Consider the following 24,499-nt stretch of genomic DNA (forward strand, 5'->3'; position numbering starts at 1 on the left):
CTGGCATTATGGGGGAATGCCTGCCCTCTGATTTCACCTCAGGTTAACAACCTTAGCAATGTTGCCGTTTTGAGCGCCATTAGCACTGTTAGCACGGCCATCTCTTAAGGACCTGACACACCAAGCAGTCACCAGAGAACTCGCCGACGCTGACGCTGAATGTTGCGTCGGCGTGTTCTCCTGCGTCTTGGCCATGTGTCGCACTGGAACACACCGCAAAGACTTCAGCCGAGCACGTACGAACTGCGCATGCGTGAGCGGCAATAACTCTCCTTACCAGCAGGCGGCGGTAGTGTGTATTCGTCATTCAAAAGAGGCAACAACCGGAAGACAGAGAAGAAGAACAGAATACGTGATATAAACAAACAACAAATAGAGTGTGTGTTCCATTTTCACTCTCGTCCATCGAAAACATGTTTTGTGCGGTACTGGAGCTATCAGCCATTGGAGTGTTGCTTGTTGAAGACATTCTCAAGCAACCGTTTCGCTTCTCATGCACTGATTTTGTTGTGAGAAAATAACAACCTCATAAACTAAAATATTGTATATTTTCTATGGTGTAATTAACTTAAGAACTTTGCAGTTTGTTGTTAGACCCTTACATATTCCCCAACGTAATCCATGTTATTATTTTAGCACTTCCCTGAAACAGTAATCTCAAACAAGCCATAACACTATCGTAGATGTTTTATAATTCTTATGCAAAACTCTAATGCCAATGTATAGCACTGCTTTTGAGTTCAAAGCATTTCTGCAAATATAAAACTGCAACAATAGATGATGGAGCATCTAAACTGTTTGAATGAGTTGCAGATACTTTCCTCTCACTCAAATATTTAGTGAATAAATAAAGTTGGACAGCATTGGCACCATGGACCTGAAAAACCTGATCATAATTTCTCAAAAGCATCTGCAGCCGCAGAACATCCAACACAACGTTTTTTTATTTCAATTGTGAGAGGGATACACCATAACTTTAGTTTGTACAACTATCCCCTCCCCAAATGCTTGTAACTCAAACTGCTTCTCACAGGCGGACAAGTACAAGAACACACTTATAAACACATACACCCACAGATGAAGACAGCAGACATTTGTCCTGGTGATAATTAATTCTGTTTTCCAAGCAATATGAAAGCTCTGTCTTACTGATATTGATATTACTGGTATTTTATTATATCTATCTGAATCTCGTTCAGTGAAACTCTTTAACTTTTATAAAGCAACATGGCGAGCCTGAGACAAAGAGTGCTTCTTTGCATTAGTATTTTCAATTTGTTGCAATAAAATGTTTTATGTCATGATTTTATCTCCTGCTGATTTTAAGCCTATTGTACCAAATTAAAAATGAGGACAATATTTACTCACATATAAATATGTGAGAAACTATAAGTACAGTAAAATAAGAGAAATACTTTATATACTATATTCAAAGTGGAGAGCTATGCATATTTACAAAGAGGTAGTGTGGAGCAGAAATGTACAACAGGATGTACTAAAACGAACAAGAACAAGATATAGCCGTGATAAGGCTTTTTACGTGCCGTTGGTATTAAGCACTTAAAAATCATAAAAGCCGATAAATGTGGCGATCCTGCCGAAAAAACATAAAATGTGTTGGCCAAAGATCTTATTTTGTAAAATATTCCACAATCCAATAGTATAATCCCATTCACTTTTGAATGGTAACTTCCTGGATGGCCTACAAAGATATGCCATCACTGCACTGTGGTTTGTGGGTCCAGTGTTTCAAGAATCTTCTAAAATCAATGTTCTGGTTATGGGGTTTGAAAGATGGAATGGTCAAAATCATGTGTATTTTTAAGAGAACAATATCCCTCAACAGCTTCCCCCAAACACAATATATTGCTATAATCGATTTGTACCTTTATGTTGGATCTACTAAAAGACATAATAGTTTTTGGTACATCTTTAAAATGTCTTACTTTTTTGACGAAAAATGTACTATGTTTTGTTGTGTCTATGTTTACTTAGTAATTTTACTGGAAATGTCTTCTGTGATATTTCATACGCATAAGTCACGCCACAGTGTGTCTTCCTCTAATTGTGTTGTGTATGACGCCGCTGACCTTCTGCCCCAACCTCCTCCTCGCTCCAAGCAATACTGCGGCTGTGAGGTCCCCGACTGTGCGATGCCTCAGAATTTACCCCTGCTCAAGCATGACTGTGACTCTCCACATACATCAACGGACGGGCCCCTACTGAGCGTGCTCATCATCTGTAAATACCAGTGGTCTGCGCTGCCGTGGTGAAAGGAGCAGTCTGGGGGATTTGACCGTGTTGTGAGGTGGCAGGTTGGGCCTGATGGTTGAAGTGTGTGTACTATAATCAGAAGGTCACAGGGAGGATCCGCTCTGCAGGCAAAGAGTCCTGATGAGATGTCCTTGAATAACTCATTGACCCCTGACATGAAGCTAACAATGGCATCAGCTGCATGACCGAAATTAGAAATACAGAAAATGTGTCGTTTTTTTAAATAACTCCATTACAACCTTCCCACCAGAGTAAATTAGTGAGATGCGGTTGGAAGCTCTAAATGGACCTTGTTTGTTTACATTGACACACATAAAGGTAAAAGCCGTCACGGTTAAAGAGGAGACATTGTGCTAATTTTGAGGTTTCATATTTATATTTTGTGCCTCTACTGTTACATGTTAACATGCTTTAATGTTCAAAAAGATAATTATTTTTCTCATGCTGCATGTGCTGCAGCACCTCTTTTTACCCTCTGTCAGAAACCAGAACCCAGTCTGCTCTGATTGGTTAGCTGGGCGGCTCCGTTGTGATTTGTCAACCGCTAAGAGAAGTCCGCCCCTTAGCCTATCACATACAATGTGTTGGAGCGCTTGTATTAGAAGTATTCGTTGTTCTCGCGTCCCAGGAGAGAAGCTTAAAATAAAGAGACTAATGGAGTCTCTGAAAAGGTTCAAATGGGTACTTTAATTCAATAGCGCAGTAATGGAACAAACAGAAGGTGGTGGGAAGAGCGCAGCTGCAGCTGTGTCTCGCAGTGGCAGCCGTGGAGAAGAGAGCGAACAAAGCTCCGTCACCTAACTATATATCTCATCATTTGGCTCCTCCTCTTAAATTGGTTGGTCTTCAACATAAAAGTTTTTCTTTGTGCATAACTTCTAGTGTTAACATTCAATATCACTCTTCAAAATAGCAGCAATTAGCTCGGTATCAGAACATTTCTTACTCCCTCCTTTCACAGAAATCGTTCCTATACCACATTCAGTGTTAAGGGACTTGTTTTTACAAAGTATAAAAAGAAACAAACTATTTTATAGTACAAAGTACTACTACTTCTTTGTAGCTGGTTCTTAATTCTAATGATTTCATCATTTGAAGTATCACATCATTTGGACCTTCTTTGAACAATCTCATCATTTACATCAATATCTGTATATGGGGGTGGGTCGTCTTGTTCTGCTAGCATTTGTAACTGTTTCCTTATGAGAAATGTACCTTCCCTCCTTTCATACCTTTTAGCCTCTGGTGCCATACCTGCCAACCCTACTGATTTGGGCGGTAGTCTACCGCTTTTGACATGCTTCTACCGCCTACCGACTTAGCTGACTTTCCCTACCGATTTTCAATCTTCCCAAACTATAACAAATAAAAATGACACTCCATAGACACTGGACTCGACTTTTGGCGGACACCGTTTGCAGCGTGTCAGTGATCGCTTTATACAAACAGTCCTCTTTGTTTCTGAAAGAGAAACAACGTGCAGACCGGGGTAACGCTGCCTTTCCTCTGCACCCCCGGGGCTGATGGGTAATCACTCCCAAATGAGTTTAAGGGAACAGAGACGAGGCATTTGAGTCCTGCAGGGTTTCCCCGTTAATATCAGTGTCTCGGTGGCTGAAAGACATCCAGTGTTTGGTCTTTTCCTGAAGCATCCTTCACCTACAGTGTCTCAACTGAAAGAGGACCACAAACACACAAAATAGGATACCATTTTGAGATTTGGGGATATTTATCTCCCAGTCTTTCACTTTTTCTGACATTTACAACACCAAACATGTCGTTAATGTCTCTGTTTAGTGAACTACAGCAATCTGAAAGCCTGTACATTATTTATATCACGCTTTATCAGTAGAAAAATGCAGGAAATGACTTTTTTAATGCAGTATTTTCTGATTCATGGCGCAACACAAAAATATTTCGCTCTAATATGTCAACAACGTGAAACAAGAACATGAACCTGGCTTTATCCAATGTTCACTCAAGAGTTCTACATCCTGACACACCCTTCATCTACACTGTCTCAACTGAAAGAGGACCAGAAACACTTTAAAAATATAATAAAATGTGGAGACTTTGGGATATTTATCTCCCATTCTTTTACTTTTCGGGCATTTTACAGACCAGACATGTCGTTGATGTCACTGTTTACCAAACTGCACTTTTTCTGAAAAATGCATAAAATGATGCAATATATGTTAAATACATGGTTTATACATATAATTACTGGGGTTCCATTTCTTCTGATTACCTCATTTGGGCGTGCACATTTGCCACGCTGAAACCTACCTCTTTTGGATTTGGAAAGTTTGGCATGTATGTGGTGCTAGCGAGCTATGCTAAAGGATATAAAGAGTTTTTTCAACAACAAAGTGGAGGAGAGTCCTCTCCTGTCAGACTGAGAGGCTCAGTGAACTAAAGGACTCTCTGAGTGTTTAGATAGTTAACTTTAGTCTAAGTTATCCCAGCGGGTCTCAAACGTTTTGGTCACCATTAATGTAAACAATTATTTCCGAGGCACACGTTTATATGATCATTGTAGTTATAAAAAAAGAGAATAAATGGAAAACAGGTATGAAATACTATATCAATCAATCAATGTTTATTTATATAGCCCAATATCACAAATGTTACATTTGTCTCAGTGGACTTCACAGTTTGTACAGAATATCAGTATGAAAATATATGACAGTAAAAAAAGAATAAAGTTTAAAAGGGTGATTTGTAAAATATCCATAAAGAAAAAGTAAATCTGTTTACAGTTCTGTTTCATATTGGTGTTGAGAGAGGTATCCATTGATCTCTTCATTTCTGCTCTCAAAGTGCACCAGATTGATGCATTTAACTTAAAATAAATCTTCCCGGGGGAGCTTGCCCCCGGACCCCCCTATGTGAGGTCCACACACCACCTAGAAAAATAGCACTTTACCTCTGCTTACACCTATATGCCTCGAGCCTTCACTGCAACTGTCACACTGTGTATTTGCGTGGGGAATGTTGCAGTAGAAAATTCCATTGTAGCAACCGGTACATTAATGGGAAACCCTAAATGTTTTAGCACCCTCTATGAAACGTCAAGCTACCCCACAGCACCCTAGAATAAATATCTGGCGCCGCCACTGAGCCTGACTATTTGTGTTGGGGGGGGGCCCCCGACTTATTTTTTTCTCCTACGGGTGTTACGGTGTGTGTAGGAAGCAGGACCCAAATGCAGATTAAAGTGACAAAATAACTCCTTTATTTCAAGGCTAAACTCTAAACAAAGACTGAACAGAACACTCACCGAGGAACAAGCCATATCACAAGATGAACCGACAAAGACAGACAGAAAAACCAGAACTTAAATACAAACAAGACTAATCATAATCATGTATCACTAGGTCACCAGGGTGGGTGGAGGGGGTCAGGAGGACGGGACTGAGCTGGCCGCCCAGGGGCACAGCAGAGGACCAGGAAGGGATCTTGGGCGGACGGCTCGGGGGCAAGGCAGAGTTCAAAAATGGGGATTCAGGCGGACGGCCCGGGGGGAAGGCTGAGTTCAAAAAGGGGGACTCGAGCGGACGGCCCGGGGGCAAGGCACAGTCTAAGGTGGGGGACTCGGGCGGCCGAGCATGAGAGCGAAGGCAGCGGCAGGAAGAGTCAGGGGGCCGGGCCCGAGGGCAAAGACCGCGGCAGAAAGAGTCAGGAGGCCGGGCTCGAGGGAGAGGACTGCGGCTCTCAGGGGGCCGGGATTGAGGGCGAAGACCAGACAGCTCCAGAGGCCGAGCAGAGCCCGGTGTCGGCCAAACAGGAACCGGAGCCGGTGGGATAGGCCTCGGCAGGATCCCCCACGGAAGAACCAGGTTTTGGTAGGACCCCCGGCGAGACAGATGATGGCGGGGCCTCCAATGGCACGGGACATAGAGTTGGCAGGACCCCCGATAGAAGAGTAGTCGGCGGGACCTCCAACGGAACAGGACAAGGGATTGGCAGGACCCCCGGCAGAAGAGTAGACGGCGGGACCCCCCAACGGAACCTCCAATGGCACGGGACATAAAGTTGGCAGGACCCCCGGTAGAAGAGTAGTCGGCGGGACCCCCAACAGGACAGGACACAGGGTTGGCAGGACCCCCGGCAGGAGAGTAGTCGGCGGGACCCCCAACGGGATAGGACATGGGATTGGCAGGACCCCCGGCAGGAGAGTAGTCGGCGGGACCTCCAACGGGACAGGACACGGAGCCGGCAGGACCCCCAGCGGAACCTCCATCGGCACAGGACATAGGGTTGGCAGGACCCCCGGCAGAAGAGTAGTCGGCGGGACCCCCAACAGGACAGGACATGGGATTGGAAGGACCCCCGGCAGGAGAGTAGTCGGCGGGACCTCCAACGGGACAGGACACGGAGCCGGCAGGACCCCCAGCGGAACCTCCATCGGCACAGGACATAGGGTTGGCAGGACCCCCAGCAGAACCTCCAACGGCACAAGACATGGGACTTGATTGGAGACTCGAGAGGAAACTTGAGAGTGGACTTGAGAGATGACTTGAGAGGGATCTTGAGAGGGAACTTGAACGGAGACTTGAGAGGAGACTTGAGAAGGGACTCGAGAGGAGACTCGAGAGAGCGCTTGAGAGGGACCTCGAGAGGAAACTTGAGAGTTGACTTGAGAGGGATCTTGAGAGGGAACTTGAACGGAGACTTGAGAGGGGACTTGAGAAGGGACTCGAGAGGAGACTCGAGAGAGGGCTTGAGAGGGACCTCGAGAGGTGACTTGAGAGGTGACTTGAGAGGGATCTCGAGAAGGAACTTGAAGGGGAACTCGAGAGGAGATTCGAGAGGGGACTCGAGAGGAGACTCGAGAGGGAACTCGAGAGGATACTTGAGGGAACTCGAGAGGAGACTTGAGAGGGAACTCGAGAAGAGACTCGAGAGGGGACCAGAGAGGGAACTCGAGAGGGGACTCGAGAGGGGACTCGAGAGGTAACTCAAGAGGTAACTCTAGAGGAGACTTGAGAGATGACTTGAAAGGGGACTCGAGAGGGGACTTGAGAGGGAACTGGAGGGGTAACTTGAAAGGGGACTCGAGAGGGAACTCGAGAGGAGACTTGAGAGGGAACTGGAGAGGAAACTTGAGAGATGACTCGAGAGGAGGCTTGAGAGGTGACTCGAGAGGTTACTCGAGAGGAGGCTCGAGAGGTGACTTGAGAAGGCCCAGGAGAGGAGACTTGAGAGGAGACTTGAGAAGGCCCAGGAGAGGAGACTTGAGAGGGAACTTGAGAGAGGACTTGAGAGGGGACTTGAGAGAGAACTTGTGTCGGCCGGTATGCCGACAGGACACTGGGAGCTGGCGTCGGGCGGACAGCCAACAGCAGACGAGGTGCTGGAGTCGGCCGGTACGCCGACAGGACACGGGGAGCTGGCGTCGGAAGGACAGCCAACAGGAGACGAGGTGCTGGAGTCGGCCGGTACGCCGACAGGACACGGGGAGCTGGCGTCGGCCGGAGACGAGGGGCTGGAGTCGAAACCATGGCTGCTGGGGCCAGGACTGAGGCTGGAACCATGGCTGCTGGGGCCAGAACTGGGGCGGGAACCATGGCTACTGGGGCCAGAACTGGGGCTGGAACCATGGCTGCTGGGGCCAGAACTGAAGCCGGATCCATGGCTGCTGGGGCCAGAACTGGGGCTGGAACCATGGCTGCAGGGGCCTGTACTGGAGCCGGAACCATGGCTGCTGGGGCCAGAACTGGGGCGGGTGAACACCAGGTGAACACAATCGGGTAAATTAGACACACCAGGGAAACTAACGACAGGGAACCACAGACAGATCTAAACAAGACAACACAACGCAGACAGAAAACCAAAGACAGATCTAGACAAGACACAACACAGACAGAAAACCAAAGACAGATCTAGACAAAACAAAACACAACACAGACAGATCTAAACAAGACAACACAAAGCAGACAGAAAACCAAAGACAGATCTAGACAAGACACAACGCAGACAGAAAACCAAAGACAGATCTAGACAAAACAAAACACAACACAGACAGATCGTGACAAAGGGGGGGCCTGATAGAAAAAGTTTGAGAACCACTGGATTAATCGATTATCAAATTAGTCGTTTGTTGCCGCCCTATACATAAGCTTACATTTGTTTTACATACCCAGTGTTTAAACAAATCTGTAACAAGAAACGTCAAGTCTATAGGAGAAATATCACTTTGATCAAGGTCTAGGCAAGAAAAACAAAAATCCCTTTTAGCAGATAGTTTCTGCAGAAGCCAGCAGGTAGAAGCAGCTCCAACACAAAACATTATGTTTGTGCCTTTGTTTCATCAGAGCCTGTAATCCCTCGGGCAACAAACAGAAAATATCCGTCAGAACGGATGAGGCTGCGGGCCCGTGAGGCGCGGATATTGCGGCTGGATATGGTGATGTCGACTGGCGTACCTGTCACAGAAAGCTGCACGCGCAGTTCAAAAACGAGGTGGCTGGTGTCACAGTAATCTGCTCAGGAAGTCTTTGACGAATATGAGCACAGCAGCGTGCACACAGTGAGTCTGCATCAGTCAGCACTTTCTTATCCTGACTTTTTTTCCCTCATCTTTGTATTATCTTTAGGTTGTTTTACATCAGTGTGTCCTACTCGGCTGAAGTGCTGCAACATCCTTTGTTTTATAAATTCCTCCATATTTGTTAATAATCTCTAAAGAGGTCATTTTATACTTTTTGGGGTTTTCCCTTTCCTGCAGTGTGTTATATCGTTTTTGGTGCATGTAAATGGTCTGCAAAGGCTAAAACCCCAAAGTTTCCTCCTGCTTGAAACACCAAAATTATTTTTGCAACATGATGACATAACTATGCAACACATTTTACGTGATAGGCTAAGGGGCGGGACATCTCTAAGTGTCTGACCAATCACAACAGAGCCGGCCAGCTAACCATTATCAACTAATACATGATATAAGTCAAATCATTATTTTGCTTCATCAGTAACCCTTTGCAACAGTAAATAGCTAAACACATGTCAAAATCAAGATTCCTGTAATCTAGAATTGAACAATTTTCATTTTACAAAGTTTTATTTGTTCAGGAGAATCTAAATATTAACAAGATATCGAGTCAAAGTAGTTTAGCATCATTGTTCTATTTGTTAAAATACCAGTTTTCTGTTATTTTGAGTACAATTCATTGGTTAACTTGTTAGAAATCTAGAATCAAATCATGAGATACCAAAATATTTGCACCCTTCATTATAACCACACCATAGTAATGGTTTATTTGCTATAACCATAACCTGCTCTAACCTTAACCATACTTTTGCTACCATACTTTTGCTGCCATGTACACATATAGTAGATTGACAGAGTGATAATAAATATTTTTTTTAAATTGTAAAGATGTATGTGTTGCTGAATTATCGGATATCAGTGTTTGTACTCGTCTGGTGATGCATTGTTTAAGCATAAAAAGGGAAACCTCCTTTTGAGTTTTTTTAATTTATATTGAATACGTCATTTCAGGTCAGCATGATGTGCTGGTTAACATTCAGTGAGGTGCACTGTTGCAGGCACTGATTAACATATTTAATCTGGGTTAAACCGATACAAATTGAACAGCACTATCCAAATCCTGGTGTTTGTACTGGTGTGCCCTTTGCACAGGTTAAGCCGCCCACTCCTACTGTTAAACCATTGTACATGGTGAATAATGTGATTCCAATATAACTCAGAATAGTACAGTCTGTTAATCTATTCATAGAGACTGTTGTGTCCTCATACTACAAGTCGAGTACATGATCTGATATGCTTTTGTAAATGCTTTTTGTTTCTGACCTGGTGGTCAGAGTTGATGAAAAACAATAATTGTAATTGGTGTGTGTGGAGGTACAGTATGAATCTAAAGTACTTTCCTCCTCCCAGATGGTCCGTTCAGCCTTTTAATAATGAAATCTGCTTTTGTGTTATTTTAAAAATTACAATAACCTTTCTGCTAATCCCCGGATTTACGAGTCAGTACACCTGGATTTCTGCGTTGCACGTACGTCCAAAATCCCCCCAGCTCTAGATAACATATTAGGATTATATCTCGGATATGGTTCTTTAATAAATAGTTTGGATAAGCATATCTGTTTAATTTCATCCACCCGCCCCTGCCCACATGCAGGATTACAGTGAGAGGGTTGGGTTTTTGTTGAGCGCGTGTACTGCAGTCTGCAGACTGAACATGCAAACATCTGTACAACAATTCATCAGAAAGAATTATGTATGGCAGACTGGAGGGCTCTAAGCTGTCTGTATTTCAGAATCCCAGTGTCCTCACTGACGGAGGCAGATCATAAATAATGGAAACAGAATTAATTGGTTTATGCTATGAGCATGTGTTATATATATTGATGGCATACCGTTGGTTTGCTGTTGCACTTTACTGGACTGGACATCTATACAGCGGCTTCCAATTGAATGAATCTCGATCTGGTAGGCTGGATTTATAACATATAGCTTATATTAATGCATTCAAATGATGGACGGCACAATAAACAAAAAATCTGAAATTAAATCAATGCAGAAAAAATAATGAAACAACCAAAATGCAGTTTTGGGGGTTTGTGTTTTAATATGGCTTTTCCCATGTTTACTACAGGTCCATAAAAAATGGATTTCCCAGTTTGGTTAGGTTGACCTTTGCTAGTCTGCTCAAAGTCCCGACCTCAACCCATCCAGCATCTTTAGGATGAATTGGATCTGTGAGCCAGAGTTCTTGTGGCTGAATGGAAGCGAATCCCGTCCGCAAGGGTTCCACAATTGTGATTTTTTTTAGATGCTTTGATGTTCTCTACACTGCTTTGTATTTCTTTAATGAATAGTCTTTATGAACCTGTTGTTCCATTGTGTTTATGTATTGTTTCTTTTCTTTTCTTTCATAACTATTGTGTGTTAATGGACTTTAAATTGCCTTTGTGTCTGAAAATGTGCTATATGAATAAACTAACCGTAATGGTAACCTTAAAAAAGGGCAAAAAAGGGGGGAGTCTGTGGGAGAGAGACTTTGGGATTTTAGCCTTTGCAGACCATTTACTTGCACAAAACTCTATTTGACACACTACAGGAAGATTCAGGATTCAAGATTCAAAGGTTTATTTTCATAACATATACACAACTACGGTGTAGGAAAAATCTAAAATACTTTACATAATACAGGCCATTAAATTAAACAGAAAAATCTTTGGGTTTTGGAGTGACCAAAACAGGACGAATTGAAAAAACAAAACATTATCTTGGACTGGACGGACATTTGTTACTACTTTTAAAGACATTTTGAAGACCAAACTATTGATAAATAATCTAGAAAAAAAAAGTCAGAATCATCCATAACGGAAACGATGGTTATTTACAGCCCTTACTTTGATTACATTATGGATATAATATGGATTTTGCTTACTGACTCAAAATACATAGCTCCATATTGTTTCATGGTCAAACAAAAAAAAAGTGTGACAGACCTTTTAAATTATGCACGCTGCATCTGACCATGAGGTCTGAATTTTCTAGGCCAAACACCTTGCTCTCTGTGGGTCGTGACCCCCCCTCACCCCCTGCTTTGTTTTTCTACCTTGCGTGCTGGGGTAAATACCTCAGCACCTGCATGTTGCACTGATTTCACCCAGCCCCGGCAGATGGTCTTCACCCTTCACTGAGCACACACTCCGGCACCTGGGACGCTGGGGAAATCCTTCCGTGCTCTTGCTACTCCGTCAGAGAGCCTGAGCACATATAATAAACACAGATGCAACAGCATGTAGGCAGGGGTGCGTGTCCGCAAGCTTGCACATAAAGGAAATGACGAGTGGGCGCGAAGATGAAAACACGCTTCTTTGTTGTTTTTGGCGAAACAAAGTCGTTCTTAAATAAATGTTCAGAGGAGTTCAATTACAAAACTTATAAGAATGACTCATTCTCACAATTCCTCTCCAATAATTGGGAAAAAGTTCATTAAAAGAAGGTACCAAGTAAAACAACGCAGAATCAGAAATGGGCACAAAAGATGTTCTGTTCGGACAATACAGTTAAAAACACGCAGATACGTCACTAACAAGAAGTTGACAAAAGTATATTGACAGAAGTATTTACTCTAAGTACTTCCGACTATTTGAATTCTTCTCAATTTTGGATGTTGACATCATAATGAATATGTATTATGGTATCCTGGGGGAAAGGCTTGTAATACCTTTAACTAAATTGAAGCATAACTTTGGGACAGACGTTATGCCAATGAGCAAAATGTCCTGCAGGTCACCCTTGAAAAAGGGATCTTTTGATCTCAAGGGGCTTTCACCTGGTTAAATAAAGGCTACAAACAAACAATAAGATCTTTTTTAAAATTTATTTTGTATTATTTATTATTATTATAAGAACTCATTTTCTTATTTGATAATTATTTAATCGTTATATCTTTATTATTTTACAGTGTTATTTTTTTTCTGTCTTATCACATTATGTTAACATATAAAATATGCTTAAAGAGCATCTTGCAGGTTTTTATTTTTTCTACATTTATGCTTAAACTTGCTTGAAAATTACAATTAAAAAAGTGAATGCAGGATTTGATATGTTTTACGAGACATAAGGACAGGAATTCAGAGGGAAAGGAGCAATTTTGAGCTCTGCTCTTAAAAACGGCTTTTTTTTAAGGTCATACGTCAAACGCGTCATATTACATCACACAGGGGACACATCTCCGCTCTCTGACCGCGGGTATAGTAAAGTTGCGTTGAGTAGAGCGGTTGTGTTTTAAGGAGCTGGTCTTTTTCGGTAGTTTTACATTGTATTTCACCATTTGTAATCATGGTGCAGTATTGTGTTTGTGCAGGTTGCACAAATACCAGCCTGTCAGGACATCGAGTCCACATTAAAAAGGACCGGAGCTAGCGTTCGTTCCTGGGTGCGTTGTGCATCCACCTCCCTGCAGCACATACTCTCCACAGCTTTATCAGGAAACCATATTAATTCTCCCCCCCCCCCCCCCCTTCGCTGCTCTCTCTCTCTCCCCTCCGGTACACGGCACCGTAAGACATAGTGTGGAGTTGCATTAGGTAACGCTGTGGTGGCTGTACTGCTCCAGCCGTCTCCTTTGTGTTTATTTGTTTGTTTCCCCCTGTCTGTGTTGTTTTTGTGTGCGTGGTGGCTGTCACTCCTGGCTCCCGGCTCAACCTCCATTCACCTGCTGCAATCAGCTGTGCACCCTCCCCGACTACACACCTGCTTTCCATCAAGCCATTTACAACGACATGTCAACGGAGGCTCCACAACCTTTCTCCGCCAGATCGTCAAGTATCAACCGTATCTCGCGTCTCTCCTCCGGTACACAGCACCGTAGTGTGGAGTTGCATTAGGTAACGCGAGATACGGCTGATACTTGCGCATTAGTTTCTGTTATGGATCAGTATGAACAGTCCTGCCAGTAACGTTACTATATTATCAATGCTACTTTAGTTATAGCCTGATATATGATAGCTAACTTTACAATGTTGTGATGTGACGTTAGCTAACATTCTGTAGCTAACGCTGGTCACTCACCAAGATAGCTGCCCAGTTCTCCACTGGTTCTCCTCACACCACAGCTCAATTTCTCTCCGATGGCCGTTATTTCTCCTAATCCTTGGCTGCTCCTGGTCTCTTGGACGCCATGCAGGCTCATAATTATAAGGTTGTGGTCCGTCATATGCATTCGAATATTCATGTTCAACTTCTTCTGTGTCTTCTGTGTCGAAACTAGCATTGGGATCCATGTTTATTAATACGTTACACCGGCCGCTCTCCCCCTTGTGTCCCCCGTGTTACGTCACACGCGGGAGGTCAAGTGCCGAGGGTTTTTTATGAGGAAGTGAACATTTCTTACAAAAACAACGCCAGATGTCACTGTAGTGTATATTTCTGTATATTTTTTAGAAAATCTAGTGTATTCATCATTTTCCCACACATTTATTCACAGGTGTCTTTAACCTGGAAGTTGCTCTACATATGTTCGTATCTACTATATGTTAATATGACAATTATTAACAGCTACATTTAAGCATGTTTTAATAAATGATTGATTATATATTTTTTCATTATATTTTTCATTATCATTACCACATAGTAATATACATTTGTATTTCAATGATTTACATTTATACAGTATAATCAATTTGATGTCAGTCGGTGTCTTTTTGTTTTTAATGAAATGTTTTATTTATTGTCATTTTTTGTTTGTTGTTTTTATGTGTTTTTCCAATGTGGAACATTAATAAAGACAACCATAAATTAAAGGCACATTTGCATTGTAAAATGTTATATACACTTTTAGTCCGAATACCAGAGAAGTTGAATACTACAAACACCCACACACTCACACTAGCCAGCAGCTGAGCTCCAGAGATGCAGACTATATAAGAATTGGTGTTGTTGTCCTCTCACAAAGAATAACAGAGTCAATCGGCAGCTGTATTAAGATTCGTTGTGATGAGGAGGAGCTGTTTCTTCCTTGAGCTTAATGTGTAAATATACCCCACGACCCCACGAGTGCGTGCCGGACAGACGCGACCTCAGGCACAACGTATAGGCAAATAAACGCCTTTTGGCGACTGTTGTTGCACTCCTCGCTGATTTAATTAAAGAAGCCTTCTGTGCTAGCAGTGCAAAACAAAGGAATGTTAATGATGAAATTAATAGCTGTTTACCACACTGAACGCCGCACCAGCCACACAACGTCTGACAAGTATCCCTGAGCTGAATTACAGACCGAGATGAGCTACTTCATATGGACACAGACTTCACTTTTCATATCTGCACTGTCAAAGTGAGCAGCAGCAAATGCCTTTTGTTTTTAGCGTTAATTAAAATCCCCCCAACACCAATGCAATATATTTCTTCCACCAAAGTCAGGCTGTTGAGATGGATTTAACAAGCTGAGTATAAACAGCTTTTGTCAAGTAGAAAGCTAGTAGCCAATGGTCCCGCCTACCTGTGACGTATCTTTATGAAACAAAACTAATCCCATCGTCTGAGATATCTACACACAAAGTGATGCAGCACTAAGCACTTAGGTATCATTTGTGTTCAACCTTTTGGGACATTAATGAAACTTCCCACAATGTTTATTCAAGAACTTAAATGAATCAGAAGCCATTATTCACGCCTATGTGTCAGAAGCCCCCGGACACAGTCAAGGGAACCGTGTGATAAATCACTGCAAGACAAGCTAATGTGGCCTTATACTTCAAAGTTTAATCGTCACGCAAAGAATCACTCTCTCCGCGCAGACGACAGAGTCAAAGATACTTTGAGGTCCGGACCTTCACTCCTGTCCCACATCAATCACAACTGGGCGTTTTTCATTTTCTAACTGTAGGCATCTCTGCTGCTCAACATATTAAGGGACAAGTTATTTTTTGACATCGACTTGACACTTACCAAAGCAGCTGTTACATGTGGAGCTTTCTGTACCACTACAGACTTAAAAAAGTGTTTCATATGCCCTGTAGGGGATATAAAAGGACATGCATTGCTCTTTTCCGATTTCATTTCTGGATTTTCTCTCCTCAACCATTCTACATTTTATTATAATCTCTTTGTTGGAATTATAAAAGCGTGCTGTTGTTTTACATCTTCCTTCATTTTCAGGGAACTGTTTAGCCTCCGTTATGAAATCAACACATGATAGCAATTAACCATAAGAAGCTGACATAAATCCCCAAAAGATACAAATCTAATGTCGGATTCATGTTAAATCAAGTTAATGAATTCATAATTGAACTAAACTAAACAATTTAACTAGAGTTGTGCAATCCGTTAATTTTGATGGGCTTCAATTGAACATATTCGAGCACATCCCATTATTTAGCAGTCCAACATGAACCATCACATGTCTGAATCAAATTTGCAGGTACAAATCAGCCAGTATTTACATATTCATTTAAAAAAGACATGGTCATTTAAGCCTTTGCCAATCACTTTGCTGATGTTACATTGAAGAACTTTATCCCCAGATGACCTACACAACATTAATAATCACCGACTCCTTTTCTGTCAGAGACTGGCCACATCTGTTTCATCTTTTTTAAAAACCACCTCCTAAAACTTGGTTTTATTAACCTGCCCTTTATGTAATGACCTTTGGTTGGAATGATTTGTTTTGTTTTGACTTCCCGTTTAATGTCTCTGCCCTGCTTATTCATCGCCCATTGTTGATTTTATGTTTTTGTAATAATTATTATAGCCTACCTTCTTCATATTACCCTTATTATTACTATTAAAGAATGTTTCCCACAAACTGGGTACAGATGGGAGCAAAAACAAAAAGATAGCATGACAACCTTTAGATCCGTGGATAATACTATATCTCAAAGCTATTTCACACAAAAATGTTGTGTTGCCTTACACATGACTCAGTGACAGTTTAGGATACTACTCAGTGAAAATTGCTTAGTGTTTTTGGCATATTTATTTGCACCCTAAGGATTAGAACAGACATCTGTGCCAACGTTCTGATCCCCTTTATGATGATAGTGCAGTTTGGGGGGCCGTAGATTATAACCCTAAGCTATTGACCCATAACTAAAGTGATGTTTTAGCTCATAATCTTTTCATCTCGGGGTAAGTGAAACCCGCTTTGTTGGATTTTGACCATCAGCAGACAATAGGGAGGATCGTTTTAACATGGCTCCATGCTGAGCAGGTGCGACGAGGGGTAAGAATGGGCGGGGGGGGGGAAGCAGAAGAGACCAATATTCGCCTAATTGTATCCATGAGTCCTGGCGTGATATTCTGCTCTTCCACCACAATGAACTGAGAAAGTGGCTTTTCAAATATTGTCCAAAAAACCCCGCACAGAAGCATCTTCGACATCCTCTGGGGCTTTTCCCCATTGTGTCTGGCAATGCGATGGTTCCGATACAGCGATGCAGAAAGGAGGATGCACTTGGGAACCAGGCAATTTCATTACACCGAGTCAAGCTGTTTCAGTTCAGGATCCAGGCCTTTGTGCCTCTTGCCCAGCACTGAGAAACTGGAAACATGGCACAAACAACATTATGTGTTATAGCAACTTCGCACCGGGCCTTGTGATATGTCCATCTGCCGTGACTAGTGTTGCAGATCGCGCTGATGTCCCTGCCTCCCTGCCTGTGTTCCCTCGCCTCCTCTCACTGAACCTCTCCAGGTTTCACGACCGCTCAGCCATAGTCGCCCTCGGTGCAAACTACTTCTGTTATATACAAAAAAATAAGAGTCAGTCTCAGTGCTGTTTTGTGTGAATGTAGAAGTTTTCACTGGCAAGGTTTGGCCTCATTGCCTTAAGGCTGCATTTGATCACTTATTAAAGCTTATTCCGCAGTAAATTGTGGCCGATCTGAATTGGGTTCACCCTGGATTATGTGTTCATGTAGGAACAGAGGAAGCCATTGCGGATGTCCAGCCTTTTGGTGCATACATGAAATTGAGACAGAAAGGTTAAATACAGAAAATTAAATAATGGCTTTATAGTTGAAGTTATCTTCCACTAGGGTTTGTTAGTTATCCTGGTTTTCCTAAACTGCTTAGTTAAAATGTTTTACAGCTTTTTTTTTCCCGACCTAAATCTACGGTGGTCGACAGGTGCAAACGCGCTACAACGGCAAACCAAACTTCAATTGGGAGGAATGTGCTGCAGTTAAAAAAAAAAAGATGCAAATAAAACCCGCACAAATGTTCCAAAACACATACAAATGAAAACGCGTCTTAATTCACCACCTTGACGAAACATGCCCAGCGTTGACTAAAGCGCTGCATAAACCAAACGCTGCAAATACAAAATGCTGCAAATTTAAAAACACTGCAATAAGCTCACAACAGGAACAAACGGGGACCCTAAAAACTGATGCAACAGCTGGAAGCGGAGCGCTTGTTGACGTTTGGGGCTTATAAAGTTGGCCAAGAATCACTTCGACTAAAAAACGTACCTAAAATGCAGGTTTTATTGGCCTATTTTAACAATGAGATGGCATGATTCTTTCCGATATTATTGTACAACAAGCACTCCAGTCTAGGGCTGCACGATATTGTGTCGTGACGCTAATCGTGATATGCGCATGCGCGATATTCACATCGCGTGGAAGTGCGGGCAAATTAACTCAAACACGTCATGTTGCAATTATTTTGCTGCTTGCTACAAAAAGAAAACTTGAGCGGCTCTCATGTCAGGGGAGTGAGTGACATGCAGTGACAAATCTCCAAAGCAAACGGACCCGGTGATTAAAGATAAAAACACTGAATAAAGTAGTTTCAAGTGTTTCTCCAGGGCAGTTCTGCTCTGCTAACCGAGCTAGCTCAGCTTGTTGCTCTGATAACTTAAGATCCAGACATCCGTGACTAAAATCCTTCATCCGGTTAAATATAGTTAAAGAAATACCAATTGTATAGCATTAAAGTTCAAGAAAGGATGGTTTGCAGGAAAAAAAACGGTATTTTCTTCAATTCCTTTATGTTTTCATATCGCAATATATATCGCAGGGGGGGAAAAAACGCAATTTCATTTTTTTTCCAATATTGTGCAGCCCTACTCCAGTCCCAGTTGTGTCAATCACTTTCTACTGTCCCTGTTTCCTTTGTGTTTTGAGCTTCTTGCAATGTTTTCTAAATGCTGTGCATCGTTTTTTAAAGTGCAGTGCGTTTCTTCTAATGTAAGGGTTGGGGCATTGTAGCGCTATTGCACTTACCGGTACATAAGTTATCAGCAAAATGTCTTTTCAAGACATGACCCAAATCCCATTCCCAAGAAAAATGATTATGGCGTTAATGCAAAAGAAGAACATCTTTGTATGATCCAAAATCCAACTACGAGAAGGCACAGACTGCCCAAAACCGCCCCTCAATCTGTTGTCAAAAAACACAAGAACAGATTTCCAGCTCGTCACCTTCCGGCTTCACTTTGATCTGACTTTGTGTTGTTTCCCCAAGATTACAACACCAACGACTACAAAGAGCACATTCACGCACTTTAAAGAGGTGGTTACCAGATGCTTGATCACTAAATCCCCTCCCAAAAAACGTGGTGATTCTTAATTCATATCATGCATTTATTATAAATCTGGGATGTGATAGCGGTTGGGGCGGGTCAATGTGAATGGGTTTTCAGGGTGGAGCTACAGCGTCTTACAGGCTAAGCTCATACAGAGACATATTGAGACACACTTTCATCTTCAGGATTATTCCTTCTGGGGGAGGGATGGACAGACGTTTGTGGGCAGATGATATTTTGAAATATAAATAAACAAACACATGTCATAGAGTGTAATGGGGGTGAGGGGTGAGGGAGGGGGATGGTAGTGAAGTGGGGGGGTTCCTGAAGAGCCTTCAGCTATCTGCAGAAAGCTGATTATGCTTAAGTAGGGGATTCAACTAGACAAGTTTATGTCTGTATTAATCAAGGAATAATAAAATGATAATCTCAAATGCAGCCTCTTTTCCCGTAGTGCATAATCAGATATTGCGAATATTAAAAGAGTTATCCACAGAATGGCGGCACATAGTGATGAGAACAATAGGGGATATTCTGGATGAGTGAATACAATAGGGTTATATCACAGATTGGGGCAGTTTTATGGGTTTAGTGGTGTACTTGGTCCATGCAGCCATAATGCTACAGACAAACCAGTTTAACTATGACAAAGCGGAACAGAATTAGTATAACACGAAGTAAGTCCTAAATGTTAGCCTTTCTTTTCTTGTACCCTCTGAAATTAGAGACGTAATCTGCCAATTCCTTTTAGGGATGGAGAGAAAAAGAAACAATAATGCTGTACATTTTGCAGAAGAAAGACGTTCATAGAGGCAACATCTTTATCAGGTCACCGCTAATTAGTGCCTACAATGTATAGTGCCATGAAAGTAAAAGGAATTTACTATTTTTAGAAAATGTACATCAATCCAAGGATTAGGTGCAACCCATGAGTACTTGGTCAATTCATAGAAGTGATCTGTTTTAGACTTTACTTATTAATAGCGAGAAAGTATGCAATTGTGTAGGTTATTGGTTTTATTTAAGAAGGTTACCAGCTGCATATTCTACAATAATAACAATCTGCAGATATACTTTACTATAGCAGTGGTAAATATTTTGGGATCTAGTTATTTTAATCAGTATTTATGAAGTTGGGGGAAAAGCACAGGCTGACTCGAGTTATTACCAATTTCAATGGATAAAAGCAACAAATATTGTGTGAAATCCATCACTGCCAGAAGATGAGAAAATAATCATGTACAGTGTATGCACATAAATTAACTTTATTGACATTGTCAACCAAGACAGGTGCGACCCTACAGTATATGCCATAACAAGCTAATCTGCATTTCACAGTATGAATGAGTGTCTCAGCCCCAGGTAATGCGTTGGCTTGTTTTGTACCAAAAAAGGAAAGTATATATTTTTTTTAAAATACAACTGCTATGCTCAACATATTGTCATGAATGGATTACTGAACGGATCGTTGTAGGCACCCCCATCCCTTAGCATCACTGAAAGAGAAACATAACAACTATGGACGGACTTCAAATGACCATAAAGAAACCTAGCAAATACAAGAGACAACAAATAGAACTAATAGATGCAAAAAAGCTTCAAAGAGACCACAAAAGACTTACATAGATGACGAAAACGGAAAAACAACTGTAAAGAGATACAAAACACACACACAAAAAGACCCAAAATGACTGCAAAGAAAAACAAAACAACTACAAAGAGTCCCAAAAATATGTTCTTATTTGTTTTTGTTACCATAGAGAAATGTATCCCAAAACCACCAGTTAAAATGATTGAAGGAGAAACTCTTCAGTATGTTATAACAGCATCAGCCGGTACCCCCCGCCCTCCCCTTTTAGAGTGTCAGGTAATAACCGCAGTCTTCCTCTTCCCAACTTTGACTCTTATGTATCTCCAATGTCATCAATGGATGAAGCTCATTTCTGCTTTATGTTGGAGTGAGACAGGCACAGTTCATTCTCTGCTGTAATGACATAAACATCAATCTGTCTGAACTGCTGCTTAAATGACTGTGTAACCTTTACAGCACTGTTAAAGAAAGATGTATCATTTCCGCATTAAAGAAAGGGGGAAGCCGAGGTGATAAAAGAAAGAGAGAAGTCTAGCTGATGCACTTTCACTTTACTGGACTTGCAGTATTTGTTATGCTCAGTCAAAAAGTCGTGCCCCAAGAGTCACTTTGTAAAAGACTCACTGATATTTCCTGCTTTTAACACATGCATTAAGATTCACAGAACTTTAACAGATTTAAAAATTGCTGAGGACAACAACAGATTGAGAGCCATAAAAGTAGAATAAAACCTTTATTACCCACTGACATTCCCTACATAATGGAAATATTTTACAATGCCTCCCATTTATGGACCTCTATCCGCTATAAATTATATTATGCAAGAAACATCATGACTGGTGGCATTAACTACTTTATATTAAATAGGTTTCCAGAGGGAAGCATTGACTTGCTATATGTGGCCTGGAACAAAATTCAATCTGCCGCCATGTTTAATACCACAGTTTTTATTATCTCGCAAGCATATGCTGGAATGGCTACAGATGATGAAGCTAGCTGCTGGGCAAAGTGATAATCAGTGCTGTTTTTATTTTAAGCTCTCTTAATAACAGGATCCAGCAAATTGTTTGTGACCTTTGTCAAGGTTTTGCTGGAAACACAGAGGCTAGCAGCAGCCACTGTGCTAGCCCGCGGCATGTGTGAATATGCAAAGCTTTTTTTCCCCGTGCAAGGTTTCAACATGAAAACGTGAAATTGTTTGGAAACCTTTTGCCTTGCAGGGCCTTCATGGGGAGAAGCCGCATAGAGCTGAGCTCTGCAAGAATGTTTGATGCCGCTTCCTTAGTTGAGCATATGCCACATTCTGTTGTAGGGAGGCTGTGTTTGTGCGGCGGCCTTTTTCACAGAGCTGCAACTCTGGCCCTGGGAGGAAGGGCTGGTCAGGGACAGCATTTGCCCAGCCCTCAGTGAGCATTATGACATGCATGACCTGGCCAAAAACACAAGGTAAGCAGAAAGCATACCAACAATGCTGCTTTTCTCATATTTAAGCTCATTTTACTGTATGTGAAATCCCAGTCTGCCTCCCATAACATCTCCCTGTCCTTCATGTCAAGGGTGGCCATCCAACCGGTTTTCAGTCCAACAGTCCGTTTTTCAATTTGTCTGTTGGAGCAGCCTTGAGCCAGACACTTTTGATATCATCCCTATTTTATATTTATGTAGGGTATATAATAAATAAAATAAAAATAGCCAATAACAAAAAATAAAAAAATAAGCTCAATGCAACAATACATCCCCTTAAAACCTGGTTTTACAAATGATTGACGGATGTCTCTGTCAAATAAATATCTTGTATTTCATTGGTTAATTAACCTAATCATTTGGCCCAAAAACGCCTTTTCCCATTGACTTACATTGGGAAATAGACGTCTGTAAATCAGCATATACGTCCGATACTACCCTGCACAAATATTAGTCCTTATTTAAATAATTAGGGTCTATAAAATCTAAATCTGAAGCGCCACCAAAAAAACATTGTAAGGAAAAGGAAAGATCGACTGTATCGAAAAAAGACGTTCAACTTTTAGTTATTACACTACAGTCTCTGTGTTTTGAATCTGTAGGATTCAGTGAAGCCAGGATGAATAATCCCAAAGTGTCCCCCTTTTTATTGTTAGGGTGATGCCCCCCCTATTCATGTTGTTGCATTAGAAATGATACTCCAGGAGAAACATGTGGGTCAGAGTGAAATGTATAAGCAGTTAAACATACAGTGGCCAGGAGGGAAGAGGCGTAATGGAGAGATCAAGAGAAAAGACAGCAGCAGCTCATGGAAGAAAGACGGAGGGAGGGAGGAGGGAGGGAGGGGGCAGGTGGTGGGCATGGGCAAGGGTATGCTGGTGCATCTGCCCGCGGCGGTGGTATTGACAGACATATTTCCCACAGCTCCGTGTCACGGCGGGATCATCGCGCATGATTACGGGAGGAATCAGCATGATCGGCTGTCGCTGATTTCACTGACATCTGTCGTTGAGGTGATACAAGCTGTGACAAGGATTGCCCCAGACGTAAAATCTTGAGCGGTTGTTGAGCCACAGTGACCAAGGCGCCGGTTTCTCTGAGCGACAACGACAAGGCGCCTCCATGTCATGTTTTATCCCCGGATGAAACGAGAAAGAACTTCTTCATCTGCTCATGAGTGTCCACACTTTGAGAAGCTCTTTATTTGCTTCAAAGAAAAAAACGTATTTACAATTATATTTTATTTTATTCTTTTGTGCAGGACAAACTGGCAAGACATTCTGGATGTTGCTTCACAAGATATTACAATGTATTACTTCTTCACTTTTTATCATGGAAGGAACTAACAATACGGCCAAATAAAGTAGTTGCAAAAAATACAAAAAGACAAGACCAGTTAATGTAAATAGTACTGAAAATAAATGGTCAAGTGTGAAAAAGGTTTTCTTTAATTATAAAATATATTTTCAAAAAAACATAATCAAAGTCTTCTGCTTCTTCCAGAGCTTTCAACCAGGGCAACCAAGACCCTTGGCATAGGCAGTATAGGCGGCTGCTAAGGGCGCATCAATCAATGGGGGGCCCCAAAAATTAAAACATTTTTTTTCATAACAACACAATTTCCCGATTTTGGATCAACAAAGTACATCTTATTATCTTATACTAACAGAATTACGCCTATATTGCGTACAGCGCCCATAAACTATGGCGCCCCCCCCCCGCCCCAAATCAAGTTGAACTGCCCCAGCCCCAGTAAAAACCAGAGGTTTATGTGAAATAGTTCTTTTTTGAAATAATGGTTTTAGTGTGCAATTATAGGTTTTGAATGTTGTATTTGTGTTCATTTAAAATAAATCAAACTCCCAAAAAACGTATACAGCTTTTATTAACATTGGAATTTACTGTGTAAGGGGACGCGGGGGGGAGAGCTTTAGAGAGCTCTCTCCTGAAAGACTGAGCGGCTCTGATAACCTCAGCTCAGTGAGTTAAAGGCACACCTTATTATAGTTATACATTTGAGATTTTCATCTATTCTCTTATAGTATAAAATACTATATGACAGTAAAAAAAAGTTGTTGTAAAATATCCATCAAGAAAAAGAAAATCTGCTTCCAGTTCTGTTTCATATGGGTGTTGAGAGATGTATCCATAGATCTCC

At 41.8% G+C, this 24,499-nt stretch overlaps 1 protein-coding gene across 2 annotated transcripts in view; it reads right to left on the reverse strand.

Annotated features, from left to right (window-relative positions):
- Window positions 1-14,218, reverse strand: part of LOC307043403 (uncharacterized protein) — a 111,853-nt gene extending 97,635 nt beyond the window's left edge. The window contains exons 1-2 of one of the 2 annotated variants that reach the window (XM_079687831.1): window positions 13,829-14,218; window positions 4,924-7,993 (exon numbers count right to left, since the gene is read on the reverse strand). In XM_079687831.1, the coding sequence (XP_079543957.1) occupies window positions 5,628-6,740 (1,113 nt within the window). In that variant the 5' untranslated portion in view covers window positions 6,741-7,993; window positions 13,829-14,218 and the 3' untranslated portion in view covers window positions 4,924-5,627. Of the gene's footprint in view, window positions 1-4,923; window positions 7,994-13,828 lie in introns of those variants that run through there. The other variant, XR_013809370.1, reaches the window with a different exon arrangement.
- Window positions 14,219-24,499: the final 10,281 nt, after the last annotated feature.

Source organism: Notothenia rossii (assembly GCF_949606895.1).
Source record: "Notothenia rossii genome assembly, chromosome: 6".
NCBI lineage: Eukaryota > Metazoa > Chordata > Actinopteri > Perciformes > Nototheniidae > Notothenia > Notothenia rossii.